Below are 15,725 nucleotides of genomic sequence, written 5' to 3' on the forward strand. Positions count from 1 at the left end.
TCCTTTTACACATTAATTATCTTAATAAATATTCTAAGGCAGAGGTATCAAACACAAGCTAAAAGGTTTAACATTCTCAATGTTGCCTAAACCAGATAAGATAGTTAACAAAATAAATAAAAAATACAACAGAATACAGATAATGTTAATATGCATTTTTTAAGTTAACATAAGTCTATAGGGATCTGTGTCTACTGAGTTGTCAAAACACAAATGTTATAGGCACTCCTTAGGAAATAAGTGAAACAGGAATATTTTATAGGTAAAGAAACAGACATAGAGAAATAAATTAGAAATTTTTTCTAGTGTTCGAGAGGATGTTAGCAGCTATCTAGTTCAAACCACCTTTTAAAAAGAATCCTCATTATAACAGACCCAATAAGTAGTAAGCCAGTTTCTACTTGAAGATGACAATCAAGGGAAGCCCATTACCATCTGAGACCTATCTCCTCACTCTGGAACATCCTTCTTTCACTGATCTGTTCTTTTGACACTTCCATTTTGGGGGGAGGGGCCCAGACCCTTCTAGATCTGCTTCTGATTTTTGGTAACTTTTACACTTCCCACCCAGGACCTTTCAGCACCCCATTCCACCCAGATGTAAACTTTTTTTTGTGTCTTGTCTTTCTCTAACAGAATGTAAGCTCCTTGAAGGCAAAACTATTCTTTTTTTGCATATTATATCTGTAAGCACTTAGCAAAGTGCTTGGTACAGAAAAAGAAATCAATATGTACTTGCTGCCATGCCTGGATAACAATTATAGCAAGCTTACATTTCTTTTCTCCCCTTATTTAAAATGTTATTTTGCTCAAATGTTAAAACAACTTTTTAACATTTTTTTTTAAGTTTTGAGTTCCAAATTTTACCCCTCCCTCCTTCACATTTTGTGACTTCTACCTGTAATTTCTACTTCTATCCTTTGGGGTCAAAGAGAACAAGACTAATCCTTTTTCCACATGCAAACACAATGACTGTACTCCCTCTGAGTCTTCTAGTTTCCATTTTTATAGGATATGAACTCTTAGAAGTTCATTTACCATCTTAATTGCCTGCCTGTGGATGCTGTCTAAATGATCAATTACCCCTATTAAGTAGAACTGAACATAATGCTCCATTAAAAGTCACTGGGTTTATCATATTCTTACTCCTGGAAATGTGGTTCTCAAGATGTAATCCAAGATCGTATTGGCTTTTTTAGCTGCCACAGTTCATTGCCTGAGGCTGAGCTTGCAGTCCACCCAAATTCCTAGAGTTTTTCAGATAAAACTACTGTCTCCCATTCCTCCCCCATGAAGTATAGACCCATAGCTATTTCCCCGGGTGAGATTTGATCTCTGCTTTCTAACTCACTAGAATATGTGCTCTGCAGATAGCTATCTCTAATATTTCAGGGGTGAAAATTCCATTAAAACTATATAATTAAAATTAACCTCATTAATGCAGCCTTCATTCATTCAGAATTTAGGATAATTTGGGATAATAAACACAAGTCTTGCCAAATAAAACATCAGAAATAGTACCTTCTTTCACAAATTGCCTGAGTCTTATGTGCAAAGAAAAAAAAAAAGTCATATATTAGCAACTTTTTCAAGTTAAAGGCAAGATGTGTCTGGAATTCCAAGTAATTCATTCTTGTCTATTGATGGCTTTTATGTTAATGACTTATGATACAAAGTAGACTGATGGTAAATTGGCATTTTCCCAATTAGTTTACTTTACCTTTAACCCAAATATCTTAGTTTGAGTATGTATCTGACAAGAGAAATTAAGCAGCATTTCTTTTTTAAAAAAATACAGTTAAAGCCTTATTCATTCAGATCCTGCTCGTATAATTTTAAACTTAGAGTCTTCTCTCTGGGCTGGGCTGAAGTTTATTTGACATTTCATAATCAATGACAGAATCATCATATACTCAAAAATGTAGAGTGGGATAGCACTGTAGAGGTCAGCAAGTTCAAGTTCCTTATTTTTAAAACATGGAGAATGTGTCATAGAGATATCAAGTAACTTGCCTCTCTAATAGGGAGGAAGAGGGCCAGGATGTCCTGAAATGTTGCAGAATGGTATAGAATAAGGAGTTAGAGATATATTTCAATCCACAGCAAAAATGTAATACCAAATAGACGATGCCATGAATTCAGTGAAATAAGGAAGGTTTGCTAGAAAACAACAAAATCGGAAAAAAAGTAGTGATCACCCTACTTAAGAGTAAAACACTTTCAAAGGATATGAGGTAACCAAAGCTCAGGAGTGTGGAGGTAAGGAGGGTAGGGTGACAGGGGGAAGTAACTTGCTTGGGCAGTGAGGAAAAGCCAAATTTGTACTATATGTACATGAATATAACAGCCTCTTGTGAGGTCTCAATTTGGAAATGCTTTGTAACAAGGAGTTTAAGGTATTGGATAGCTCAGCAGGGCAGCTAAAGCACTACTTTTGAATTCCTATCTCCCTAACTTCAGGCCTTCTAGCTGTTCCAGTCAAGAACATCCAAGTTCAAATCTGGCTTTAAAAAACTTATTAGCTGTGTGACCCTGAGCAAGACATTTCATCTCTATCTGCCATACTTTTTTTATCTGTAAAAATAGAATAATAATAGCACTAACCTGCCAGAATTGTTGTGAGAATCAAATGAGAAAATAATTAAAAGTTACTTAGCACAGGACCTGACAGATAATAAGCGCTATATGTTTTATTTATTTATATAATACATTTATATTCATTATGCTTTATTTAATGAATTGTGCAGACTAAATAATGTATCTGTAAAGTGCTTTGCAAACATTAAAGCAATATATATATGCTAGCTATTACTATTATTATTTTAGTATTATTACTATCATCATCATCATCACCAATAATATTATCTTCATTTTCATCATCATTATCCCTATTTCTATGTTCTTCATATTCCCGGTAAGTCAGAAGGTATCTTTCCCCAGTTTTCTTCTATGGAGTTAAATGCCTTCCCTTTTAGTCTAGCTGCTAAGAATATACCTTTATAGACACGTGTCCTTCTATTTTGTCCATCTCAGCCAAGAGTGCAGACAGCAGGGATGATTTCCCACAGCCCACTTGGCCCAGCACAGCAACCAAGGCACCCTCTGGCACAGTGAAAGTGATGCTAAAAGGAATTAAGGAGAAAAACCAGCATCTTTAGCAAACAAGACAGGCAAGGGGATGGTTTAATTATCCCTCATCAGAAGGAATGAGAGAACTAAAGAAGAGAAAGGTGAAGAAACAGAAGTGAATGACTATGAGAGGAGTCCTTGCACCTTCAAAGGGAGATTACTTTCTTTTCACTCCACTAAAGACAAAAGGCTTATGTTTTAGTAGGGAGGATGAAGATGAGATATGAGAGGCCTTCATGATAAAATAGAATCAGATGTCAAAAAAAGGTCTATTCCTCTGGGAATTTTTCAGAAATACCAAGCAACTATCTACCATATCTAAATGTATTTTTAAAAATATAATTTCTTATTTTTCTCCAATTATATATAAAAACCATTTTTAAACATTTAAATAAAAGTTCTGAGTTCCTCCCTCCCTCCCACTGTTCCTTTCTTGTCCCTCCCTGCAATAGTAAGAAATCTGATATCATTTATACAAGTGCAGTCATATAAAACTAAATGTATTTTATTTTTATGAGACAAGAAGATGAACAAAACTCTTTAGAGCCCCTTCTGGACTTTTTTGAACCTGTTCATTTAGCTTTAACAATGAACAATGGGTCTACAGTAGGCAAGTCGTTAAGAAATGTACTGACATGAAAGAAATAGGGTACCCCCAGAGAGGCTGCCAAGGGAACAGAGGTCACTTCCCTTAACACTGTGCTGCTTAATAAAGATAAGGAACTGAAAGGGAAGAGAACAGGACAGAGAGATAGCTACAGAGAGAAAGCAGTACTTGGCAGGACAATGGGGACGTTCTTCAGAGGGCCAATCTACTTTGTAGGCACTCAAGTAGCTCAATACGTGGTGTTCCACAGCAGGCCTATGCATAGGTGCCTTCCAGTTGGCCAGTTTGGGGATGGGAGGGAAGGAGGCATCCCCGGAAGCAGGAAACCTCCGAGATTTTGGAACGCTTGCCCTGACTTACCCATTCAGAGTCGGAAGATCATTTCTCGACCAGGTAAATGTGGCATTTTTTACAGTGACACTGGCACCACCACCTGAAAGGCAACAGTAACAAATCAGAAGGGCCCAGATGCCATTGCAGGGTCTAACTTGTCGAAACTGGCTCCCTGTCTTCTCCAGCAAGCTGGGGTGGATGGAACCCAAAGAGGAACCGAAATATCCAAACAAATGATAACTACGAGAATAATAGGAGGTGGGGGGCAGGTAGATAAAGCATCTGACCTGGCCTCAGGAGGACCTGAGTTCAAATCTTGCCACAGACACTTAACACTAGCTGTGACCCTGGGCAAGTCACTTAACTCTATATGTCTAGCCAAAAAGGAAGAAGCATTTGGTCATGTTTAGATTATAGATATGAAGAAAGAAGGAGCTACAAAAGTCATCTAGTTCATCGATCTCATTTTTGTTGTTGTTGCTCAATCTTTTTCACTTGTGTCTGGCTTTCTGTGACTCCATTTGAGATTTTCTTGGCAGATATAATGAAGCGGTTTGCCATTTTCTTCTCCTGTTCATTTTACAGATAAGGAACCTGAAGCAAACAGGATCAAGTGACTTGCCCTGGGGTCATACAGCAAGTAACTATCTGAAGTCAGTTTTGAATTCTGAGTCTGGAGTTCAACCTACTGCACCACCGAGATATATTTCTCATAGCCACCTTTTTATTTTCATTCCCAACTCAATGTAAGCCTTTATGTAGTATTATCTGACAAAATGAACTTCCAATCAACTATTCTTTACTCCACAGAAGAGCAATCTTCATGAAGTACTGATTTCATCATTATCTTTTTTTCCTACCGAAAATCAGCAAAAGTTTATCCCCTAACCTATATCATGAAATGTGGGCTTCTCAAAAAACATGTGGGCATTCAATGTCTTCTACCATCTGGTTCCATTCTAGATTTCCAAACTTATTTCCCATGATAATTGTATATGAATTTTCTAATCTACAAAATTAATCTTCCTCCGCCCTCCACCATTATATATATATTCATCACCTTCCCTATTCCATCAAATATTCAAACTGCCTTGCTTCAAGCCTATTCTATCTTTTCTCTTCTATTTCAGCTCCAATTCTGAGGTTCAAAATTATTTCACCCTTGCCTAATTAATGCAATTCAAAGTCATCTGTCCTTCACCTAAACTTCTATGGCCATGACATGCTTTTGACATTAATTTTAGAATTTAACCACATTCTGTTATATTAGCATTTCTATATGTCCTAAAATAAGTCTCATCTTAATAACCACAGAGTGGACAGAGTGATGAATTTGAAATAAAGGATCTAGGTTCCACTCCCTGTATTACCAATCCCTAACCTCTTTGTGCTTCAATTCCTCCTCTACAAATAAGAGTCCCTCCTGGCTCTAAATCTCTGATGCTGTGAATTAGATGATAAGCAGCTTATCCTATCCTACAGGTCAGGAACTCTGCTTTATACTCATTTCTTGCAGACTCAGCAAAGTAATAAGCACAGCCTGGATACTCAGACATCTGTTCAAAGAAGGATGGAATTTTTTATGCAAGATATGTATCTCATTGGATAAATGAAAACTTACTGAAGAACTAAAAACTTAAACTTTTGCTGCTCAAAAATTGAGAACATAGCAAAATGTTTTAAAAAGTCAAGAAAGACTGTATCAATTGCAATCCTGGCTGACAGCTGCTATCATAGTTGTACGTGATGATGATGGTGAAAGCTAGCACTTATATAATAGCAATTTAAGGCTTACAAAGCAGTTTACAAAGCTTATCTCTTTTGATTCTCACAATAACTCTGTATGGTAGATGCTATTATTATTCCCATTTTGCATATGAGAAAGCCAAGTCTGACTGCATAACTTGCCCAGGATCACTACACCTAAGGTAGGATTTTATCTGAAGTCTTCCTGATTCTGGATCCAGCACTCCAGACACTGTCACCTAAATACCTCATGAAGTTCATAATTAAAAAGAAATGCACCATCAGTTGGGGATATGCTTGTGATGGAATACTTCTGTGCTTTAAGAAATGATAAGCAAGAAGGTTTCAGAAAAACCTGAAAAGACATATGAACTGATACAAAGTGAAATGAACAGAACCAGAACATTGTACACAGTGACAGCAATACTGTACAATAACCAAATGTGAATGACTTTCTCAGCAATACAATGATCTAAGACAGTTCTGAAGGACCTATGATGAAAAATGCTATCCACCTCCAGAAAAAGAACTGATGGGAGTCTGAATGCAGATCAAAATGTTATTTTATTTTTTTATTTTTCTTGGTCTTTTTTTTTGGTCTGTGTTTTCTTGAATAGCATAACTAATATGAAAATGTTTTGTATAACTACACATGTATAACTTTTATTAAATTGCTTATCTTCTCAATGATGGGGAGGGGAGAGTGGAAGAGAATTTGGAACCTAAATTTGTAAAAAAAAAAAAAAAAAAAAAAAAAAAAATTTAAATTGGTTTTTATACATAATTGGGAAAAATAAAGTATTAAAATGTTCAAAAATTTAAAAAGAAAAATGCCAAATGGGGGGAGTGCAGATTCACTGAATAAAGTCAAAATCATGGAGCAGTTAGGTGCCTAAAATAGATACTTTAAAAAGTTCTTAGAACCTGGAGTCCACAGATGGACTGTGGGATGGGGTTAATGGATAGATTTTAAGGATTCTGAAAACTCGGGTGGGAAAACAATTTTATATTTCAAAAACTTGTTTTCTAATGTATTTTATTTAAGGCATTTAAAAACATTCTGAGAAGGGTCCATAGGCTTCACCAGACTAGGCAAAAAGATTAAGGATGCCTATAAATTATTCAAAAGAGACTCTGTGCTCTGAGATTTTTAAATACCTGAAGATAGTAAGCTTTAGCTGCAATGAGAAACCTGCCCCCATCTTCCTCAAGTTTCAACCCACACAGTTTCACAGACAAATGTGACTTAAGAGGAACCAGTATCCTTCCTGTGCTATGTAGCACTTTTGTCTCTAGGCAGAGACATAACTAGTGAAGAAGACTGAAACTTGAAGCCATCTGCCCTGAACTGCCTCCTCTGCAGGAAGATAAAGTGGGCAGCCCTAAGCTTGTTTAGAATGTTCGCACTGCAGGCATCCCTGTGGGACCGGGGAGAGGATAGAAATTCAACAAGATACTAGGAACAACACTCTTCATATCCCACTCTGCCCTTCTTCCAACCCTTGGCATTTTCCTCTGTGCTAAATAAACTGCAGGGTGGAACTAAATTACAAAGAAAGCCAAGAAAAAGAAGAGGTGTGAAGGGGAAAAGGGAGGAGTGGAAGACAGGGTATTATGACACAGCAAGAGAAAACAAATACTCACCATCTTTGATAGGCTTTCTCTCTATGCTGTCTGGCTCCAGTTCTTCATGGGAAAGGAATACCCTGAGGCGTTTCAGGGAAACACTTGCCTAAACAGACAGCAATTATAAGTAGTAGTGGGTGTTCTTTTTAAAAATAGCAAAAGATTTAAAAGCTACTTTTAAAAAATCCTTTATAACTTAATCTTTTCCTAACCCATCCATCACCCTCCTACCAAAAAGTAAGAAAGGCTATTGACAGCCCCAAATTTCAGTCTGTCTTCTTGATACTCTCAAACACTCAAACATTCATTTTGGGAGCTTCTTCTCTGCCCCTCAAAAGTGTTTAATTTTTCAAAAGCCAGATGCCCAAAAATTCACTCTGACTTGTATGTCTATACATGGTTTCATTTAAGCTAATGGTTCTGTTGGGTTCACTTCCAATGGTTTTGCGGCTATATTTCAGTTCTTAAAAAACCTAACACACTCAAAGACACAACATTGGGTTATGTTCACTAAGTTTTTCTGAAATTGAATTTTGCAGATAAACAGACTTATAAGTGAGGATGAACCCTTGTTTAAAAGTGTGGAGATGCTTCTGAAATTCTGTTTCCAAGGATCTGGGACTTCACCTATATGGATTACCCCTCCTAACAACACAGAGGCCTTCCTTACTCATGTGGGTGAGCAAATTCAATAACTAATGGCCAACTATGCAGCAGAGATATTATTTGAACTCAACCGGACTGGTTTGTGGATGACAGACATATTCATGTATGGGCCATCACCCTATGACTAGGCTCTTCCCACCTACCAGACCTTGTTGTTTGCTGGCATAGACTTTGAAAAATCAGAGCTGGTTCTATACCTTGTTATGAAGGACAAAATATATAAAAAGCTGAAGTTCTAGGGTTTTCTCTCTATTGCCATTTCCAAACCCCCATATGTCAGACTTTACCTATATAGCTAACTCTTAACATGTAAATATAAATCATGGGTACTTAAGGAGGGACTCAAGTTTCTATGTAATTTTGTTTGATGAAGTTATAATATACGAATAAAAGGAGTGAACTGGGACTGTAGAGAAATACTTTTTTTAAAAAATGTTTTTCTAAGAATTCCTTATCTTGGATATCATATATCCATTCCAGACTTGTACCTGTACAATGCTGCTAATGACCATTGGAAGAATATTCAAGGGAAACCGGAGAATGTTGAATAAGGCCAGAGAAACAAAAGCTTTCTGGGCATCCAGGATGTTGTTATCATCTACTGTCACATAGACTGCAAAAGTAGACAGAGCCACCTGAAATAAAAAGATAAAATTTTAGTTTTCTTCCATCAATTTCATAATCTTATTTACACTCACCAGCTGCATTTAATGCTTCCAGACTCTATCAACGGGCATATTCGAAAAACAATAGGAGCTTACTTTTATTTACAAAGGACCAAATACTCTGTATAAATCATCTTATTCATGAGGTTAAGTTAGTATTGTGGTAGTATACTTTTTTACAAATGAGTAAACTAAAATTTAGAGAGACCGAATGATTAGGACAAGTAACTGTTAAGTGATGAAATTGGGATCTGAATGTGGGTCTTTTGACTGTTAAGTCTACTCTACCATGACAACAAGGGTACAACAGCTTTCAACAGCTTTTTTCTCTCCAAAAAAACAAAAACAACAACAACAACAACAACAGAAGAGCTCAAAGACAAGAAATAAAAAACAGATGTTTCCTTCTTGATCTCTTAATAGCCTCTGGCACGATCATCTTCTCCTGGATATTCTCTCTTCTCTTATTTCCATGATCTGCTCTCTCTTGGTTCTCCTCCTCTGTATTCTGTCTCCTTTGCTGAATCTTCATTTGTGCCATCAGTCCATTAACAATGAGTATCTTCCAAGATTCCATTCTGGGCCTCCTTTACTTTTCTCTTTTTTAAAACTTGATTTATGCTTTCAATAGCTCCTGGAGGTCAGATGATCATCTCTAAACAGATGATTCACAGAGTTAAATATCCAGTCCTTATCTGTCTCCTGAGCTCCAATCCTACTTCAATAATTGCCTTTTGGACATGTCAGTCTGTAAGTCCCAGAGGTATAACAAATTCAGCATGTCAAAACAGAACTCATTTTCTTTTCTCCTTTTTAACTTTCTTATTAATCTCAAGAGTACCACCAGCCTCCCCAATTCGTAATTAAGGCTTGGTGTTTTTGACTGACTCTTCACTCACAGTCAGCCTGTACAACCAATCCATTGCTAGTTCTTATTATTTCTGCCTTCATCCCCATTTTCTTTCTCAGTCAAATTCATAGAAAAAGCTAACCACACTCATTGTTTTCTTATTGCTTTTTTTCCTTACTCCTCAACCTTCTGCTATTCAGTTTCAGACCAAATCACAAACTTCTTTCTTCAAAAGTACCAATGATCTCCTGAGAGCCAAATCTAATAATCTAATAGATTAAACATTTCTGCTGCATTTGATGTGATTGATCAAGTACTCCTCTCAGTTCTTCTTACTTCAAGGGTTTTCCTCCTATCTGTCTGACCACTCCTCAGCCTTCTTTATTGACTCATTATCCATATCACATGCCCTAACATTAGACATTCTCCAAGGCTCTACCTTGGACCCTTCTTCTCTTCCTTTCAACACACTCTTAAATAGCATCATCAGTTTCTATGGGTTTAATTATCATCTCTAGGCTAATGAGTCACAAGAATAGATATCCAGCTTTAGATGCTCCCTTCAATTTCTGTCTAATGGATATTATAAAATGCATATCCTAAACATCTCAAACCGGAAATGTCTAAAACAGAACTCATTTTCTTTCTCCCTAAAGGACTCTCCCCTTTACTGAACTTTCATATTTTTCTCAAAAGAACCATGAACCTTCCAAGACCCCAAAGTTTATAACCTCAATATAATTCTTGACTCTTCATGTTACACTCTCTCTCATTCCACATATCCAATCAGTTGCTAAATCTTGTAAGTTAGTACTAAAGTACTAAATCTAGTACCTTACTTATCTCTTTCATCAACTCATAGGACCATCATCTTACTTTATGTCCTCATTGCCTCTCCTTAGCCAAGAGCAATGACTTCCTAATTGGTCGCTTTACCTCAAGACTATCTCGACTCCAGTCCATCTTCAGTATTAACTGCCAAGTGATTTTCTTTAATCTTTAAGTGCAATTCTCACCATGTTTCTCCCCTAATTAATTAATAAATTCCAGTGCTTCCTCATTGCCTTTAGAACAATATAAATTCCACATGTCAGCTTATAAAACCCTTCCTAACCTGACCCCAATCTAGTTTTTTCAATCCCCAATGCATATTTCTCCCTGGGATCCAATCAAACTGGCCATCTCTCATTCTTCACCTTGTTTACTCCATCTTCTGTTCCTTAGCTTTCACATTGATCATCCTGTCCCTCCTCATTTCTATTTCACAGAATCTCTATTTTCCTCCAAGATACATCTTAAGCAGTACCTCCTACATGCAACCTTTTCTGATTTCATCAACTGAAAAATCTCCTTCCTCCTAAATTACCTGGTATTTATTCTTTTGTTGTTGTATTTATTTAGCATAGACTTGTATCTTCCCTTTCCTCCTGGCCCTGATTTTCTGGACTTCAAGATTATGCCTTCTCTATTGCTAGCTAGAACTTTCCTCACTGACGGAGGCTTCCTTGCCATAGAGTAGACAGCACCCATGGGGCCTCCTCCTCCTCCTGGAATATTTCTCCACATGGCCCATCTCTTCTCTCTCAATAGTAAGCTCCTTCTTGGGCCTCGCTTTTGTGGAAGGGCCTAGGCCATCCTGCCTTCCTTTTCCATCAGTTCTTATAACTTCTGTCTGGGCTTCAAAATCATGCTCCTGTGCCAACTCCTTGTCTCTCTCCCCTTTTATGGATGATTTTCCTCCATTAGAATGTAACATTGAGGGCAGTGACTGTCTTATTTTGCTTTTAACCATATCACAGTTACTTAGCACAGTGTCTGGCACATGACAAGTACCTAATATATGCTTATTTTCTTCCTTCTTTATATAGGATGTTCCAAAAGTTTTGGCTGTAATAGGTTAAAACTTTACTAAGCCTACTGGAACACTTTGCATGCATTTATACATATGTGTGTGTGTGTGTGTGTGTGTGTGTGTGTGTGTATGTGTGTGTATATATATATATATATATATATATTGTGTGTGTGTGTGTGTGTGTGTGTGTGTGTTGCCCCCATTGTTAAAACATAGGATCCTAAAGAGAGGATTATTTTTCTGAGGTACCACTATACATCTCTCAGATTGGCTAAGATGACAGGAAATGATAATGATAAATGTTGGAGGGAATATGGGAAAACTGGGACACTAATATATTGTTGGTAGAGTTGTGAATTGATTCAACAATTCTGGAGAATAATTTGGAATTATGCCCAAAAGGCCATCAAACTATGCATATCCTTTGATCCAGTACTGTGTTTACTGGGTCTGTATCCCAAAATGATGATAAAAAAGGGAAAAGGACCCAAATGTGCAAAAATGTTTGTAGCAACCCTTTTTGTGGTGGCAAGGAACTGGAAACTGAGTAGATGCCCAACAGTTGGAGAATGGCTAAACAAGTTATGATACATGAATGTTATGGAATATTATTGTTCTGTAAGAAATGATCAGCAGGATGATTTCAGAGAGGTCTGGAGAGACTTACATGAACTAATGAGTGCAGTGAGTAGAACCAAGAGAACATTGTACACAGCAATAACAAGATGAATGTGACTCTTTTCAAAAAGAGCAATGATTCAGGCTAATTCCAACAGACTTGTAAGGGAGATCCATCAGCAATAGAAAGAGGACTGTGGGGAACTAAATGTGTATCACAACATAGTATTTTCATCTTTTTTGTTGTTTTTTTGCTTGCTTTTTTCTTCTCTTTTTTGTCCTTTTTGGTATGATTTTTCTTGTGCAGCATGAAAAATGTGGAAATATGTTTAGAAAAATTGCACATGTTTAATATATAATGGATTACTTGCTGTCTAGGAAAGGGGGGAAGGGAGGGAAAGAGGGAGGAAAATTTGGAACACAAGATTTTGCAAGGGTGAATGTTGAAAACAATCTTTGCATGTATTTTGAAAATAAAAAGCTATTGTTAATTTTTTTTTTTTAAAGAAGACTTTCTGTTATGGGCCAGAACTCTGAACTTGAAACAAGGATTCTTACAAGGTACTAAGTGGAACTGATGAGACAATGGTTATCTAGTTTAGCATGGTGCTTAATAGTTTCCTAAATTCAGTATGATTGATTTAATCTTACAACAAATAATGGTTTCCTAGTGATATAAGGATTGGTTTATACTCGGTATAGAGCATATAAGCTGAGAGCCTCAGCCAGATTTCAGAGCTAGGGAAGACAAGCAGACTGGAGGCTGAAGTACAAGCCCTTGGACTCAGATTCATTCATCCCATCTCACACCTTGTGGTGGCAAGCTCTCCTCCTTAGCTTCTCCACTGAAACCAAGACTCTGGAAGGCCTCTAAGAAAGCTAGCTGGGCCCCAAGCAACAAGACAAGACTTTGAAAGAGATAATAAAGGATTTGGACTTTAAGCCTGAGCTATTCTCATGGTGATTATTGAACTGAAAGGAAGGCTGCCCCCAGAGACATCCAGAAAACCAAACCAAGAACATTACAACTTTCATTCTTTTTATTTGCATCCGACCTATCCTCCACTGTGCCCTAGGAAGCTTTTTCCATACAAATAAATCAGGAGGGAAAATGAGACATACATTTTTGAATGTGGGAATCTGTTTGACTGAATATTTGTTACCAGGGTTTTGTTGTTCTCTTTCTCAACTGGAGGAGGGCAAAAAATATATACTTTTTAATTGGAAAGTTTAAAAAATAAAACAATTTGGTACTGTATTTGCAAAAAGAAAACACTGAGCCAAGAAAATAGGAGATTCAAGTTGGAATCTTACCTTTGCCATTACATGGTCTTTTTCAAGTGATTGATTCACTACAGAATGGCCAGTTTTCTCATCTTCCCATAAATATTCCATTCTTATTCACATCATGGTTCACATTCTCATCTCTTCCAACAGACTGGAATACTCTGTTTTCCTTTCTTATTGAAATCTTACCTATCCTTAAAGGTCCTTCTTTAAGTCCAACACACGCCATGCATTCTTCCATGTCATCTCTCCCTATTCTGACTTCTTCTAATACTTAGTCTGTACCATTCATTTTAGCACTTTGCTCCATATTGCCTTATTCTCTTCATTTCATACATATATGATTTGCCTGCCTCTTCACTGAATTGATAAAGTCATAAAGGGAATGACTATGTCATATGCTTTGATTCCTCCAAAGTAACTTCACAGTAAGAGTAATTTAATAAGTACCTTAATCAGAGCCTGTTAAATTCAATAGACAGGAATAAAAACATTTTTAAATCCTCAAAAAAATTTTTAAAACCTTTAAAGAATGTGTTCTAATGATAATGGGTCAATGGCATCATATTTGAAGATTAGTACACTGCACACAAATAGTTTGGTGCAGATATACATGAAACTGAATAGGAAAACAGGGAGGAGGGAGGGGAGGATAAGAAAGAAGATTATATCACAGAAGGAACAGTCATAAGCAAAACAGCTTTCCTAAATCTGAAGTAAGGATTAAAAGGTGGGGAAAAAAAAGAAAAGGATTTGCCTTTGATCGCCTCTCAGACAAATGGAGAATGGTTGAATAAACTGTGGTATATAAATGTAAGGGAATGTTATTATACCATAAGAAAAGGCTTAAAGGATTTATGAGAATCCTGAGTAGTGTGAATTGATACAGAATAAAATGAGTAGAACTCAGAGAAAAATGTACACAAGAACAGTAGCAATGGAAAGAACAATTCTGAAAGAGTTAATTACTCCAATTAATGTAATAATTGACTTATGTCTCCAAAAGACCTGTGACAATCCATGAAAACAAGTTCCCAACAAAAAGTACAAGATTCAAAGGGTAGAACCAAATATTTTTGAACATGGGTAATACATGTATTTATTTTGCTTAGTTATGCCTTTTTCACTTACTCTTGGTTCTTAGGGAGATGTTAGAGGAGATGTGTTAACAAGTGATGTTCTCTCAAAAGAGTCACTGAAATTTTTTTTAAATGTGCACAAGGCAAAAGAAGAAAGTTCTGGAGGAAGCAAGACAGATTTGAAAGTAATAAGCAAAATGTAATAATACTTTTTAAAGCAAGCAACATGAAATGAAGATTCACAGTTTCATGTCCTCTTTTTGTTTTCTACTGTGTCTATGAAAATATTCCTATTTCCTGTTAGGTTCAGTTTTTTTTTTAATTAAAAAAATAGATTAGTACATTGCATGGGAAGATAATTTTTAAAAGAGTGAAAGAATTGGGAACAACTATTTTAAGCTAGACTAAGTTATCAAGTTAGGGATTGAAGAAAAGATGCAAAAAACACTACCCTATTTTCCCCACAACATTTCCAAAATACTAGACACCCACATATCCACTAAGAGTATCCTTTACAAATCAAGTAAAAAGTACCAACCGCTAACATATCAAGGCATGTTCTTTAGAGTTGTTTGTCCAATAGTGATGATGGGTTTGCCCTAAGCCATCCTTTGTAGGGGGATGAAGAGGGCTATGTTTATAAATGAATGAAGGTAATATGAAAAGTAAAGATATCAGTACTTTAAAAAATATCCAGTTATGATGTTTTCATTAAGGGCATTTAATACAATTTAAGAATTTTTATTGATTTTAAAAAATTTTATATTACTTTTATTTATAAAGAATAGTCTTATATTAAGAAAAACACTTAGAGATAATTTTCTAAATGGAAAAAAAAAAAGCAGTTCAGCAAAACTGACCCACACATCAACTGAGTAACAGCAGAATTCTCTATCAGTCAACAAGAATTTCTTGAAAGTACCTAATATGTCAGGCTAAAGCACTAGGTATACAGAGAAAGGGAAAAACAAACAATCCGGGCTCCCAAGAAGCTCACAGACTCTCAGAGGAGCAAACAAATATGTACAAACAAGATAAAGACTTTTATCTCAGAATAAAGGCTCTAAGATTAAGGAAGACTTGGAAAGGCTTGTTGAAGACTTTGGCTGAGACTTTAAACAAACTTGTAGGTGGAAGTCAGAAGGAAGATTGTTCCAGGCACAGGGAACAGGCAGTAAAAATGCTCAGAATCAGGAGAAGAGGTGTCATTTGTAAAGAATTACAAGGAAACCAGTGTCACTGAATTGCAGAGTACAAGGTGTAAGAA

The 15,725-nt window shown here is 36.4% G+C and overlaps 1 protein-coding gene across 1 annotated transcript in view; it reads right to left on the reverse strand.

Annotated features, from left to right (window-relative positions):
* ABCC1 (ATP binding cassette subfamily C member 1) overlaps positions 1–15,725 on the reverse strand; it is a 149,313-nt gene that overhangs the window by 35,022 nt on the left and 98,566 nt on the right. Inside the window, exons 13-16 of the mRNA XM_031944179.1 lie at positions 8,596–8,742; positions 7,460–7,547; positions 4,097–4,169; positions 2,996–3,122 (exon numbers count right to left, since the gene is read on the reverse strand). Coding sequence (XP_031800039.1) covers positions 2,996–3,122; positions 4,097–4,169; positions 7,460–7,547; positions 8,596–8,742 — 435 coding nt within the window. The remainder of the gene's footprint in view (positions 1–2,995; positions 3,123–4,096; positions 4,170–7,459; positions 7,548–8,595; positions 8,743–15,725) is intronic.

The sequence above is a fragment of the Sarcophilus harrisii genome, chromosome 1 (genome assembly GCF_902635505.1).
Source record: "Sarcophilus harrisii chromosome 1, mSarHar1.11, whole genome shotgun sequence".
Taxonomy (NCBI): domain Eukaryota; kingdom Metazoa; phylum Chordata; class Mammalia; order Dasyuromorphia; family Dasyuridae; genus Sarcophilus; species Sarcophilus harrisii.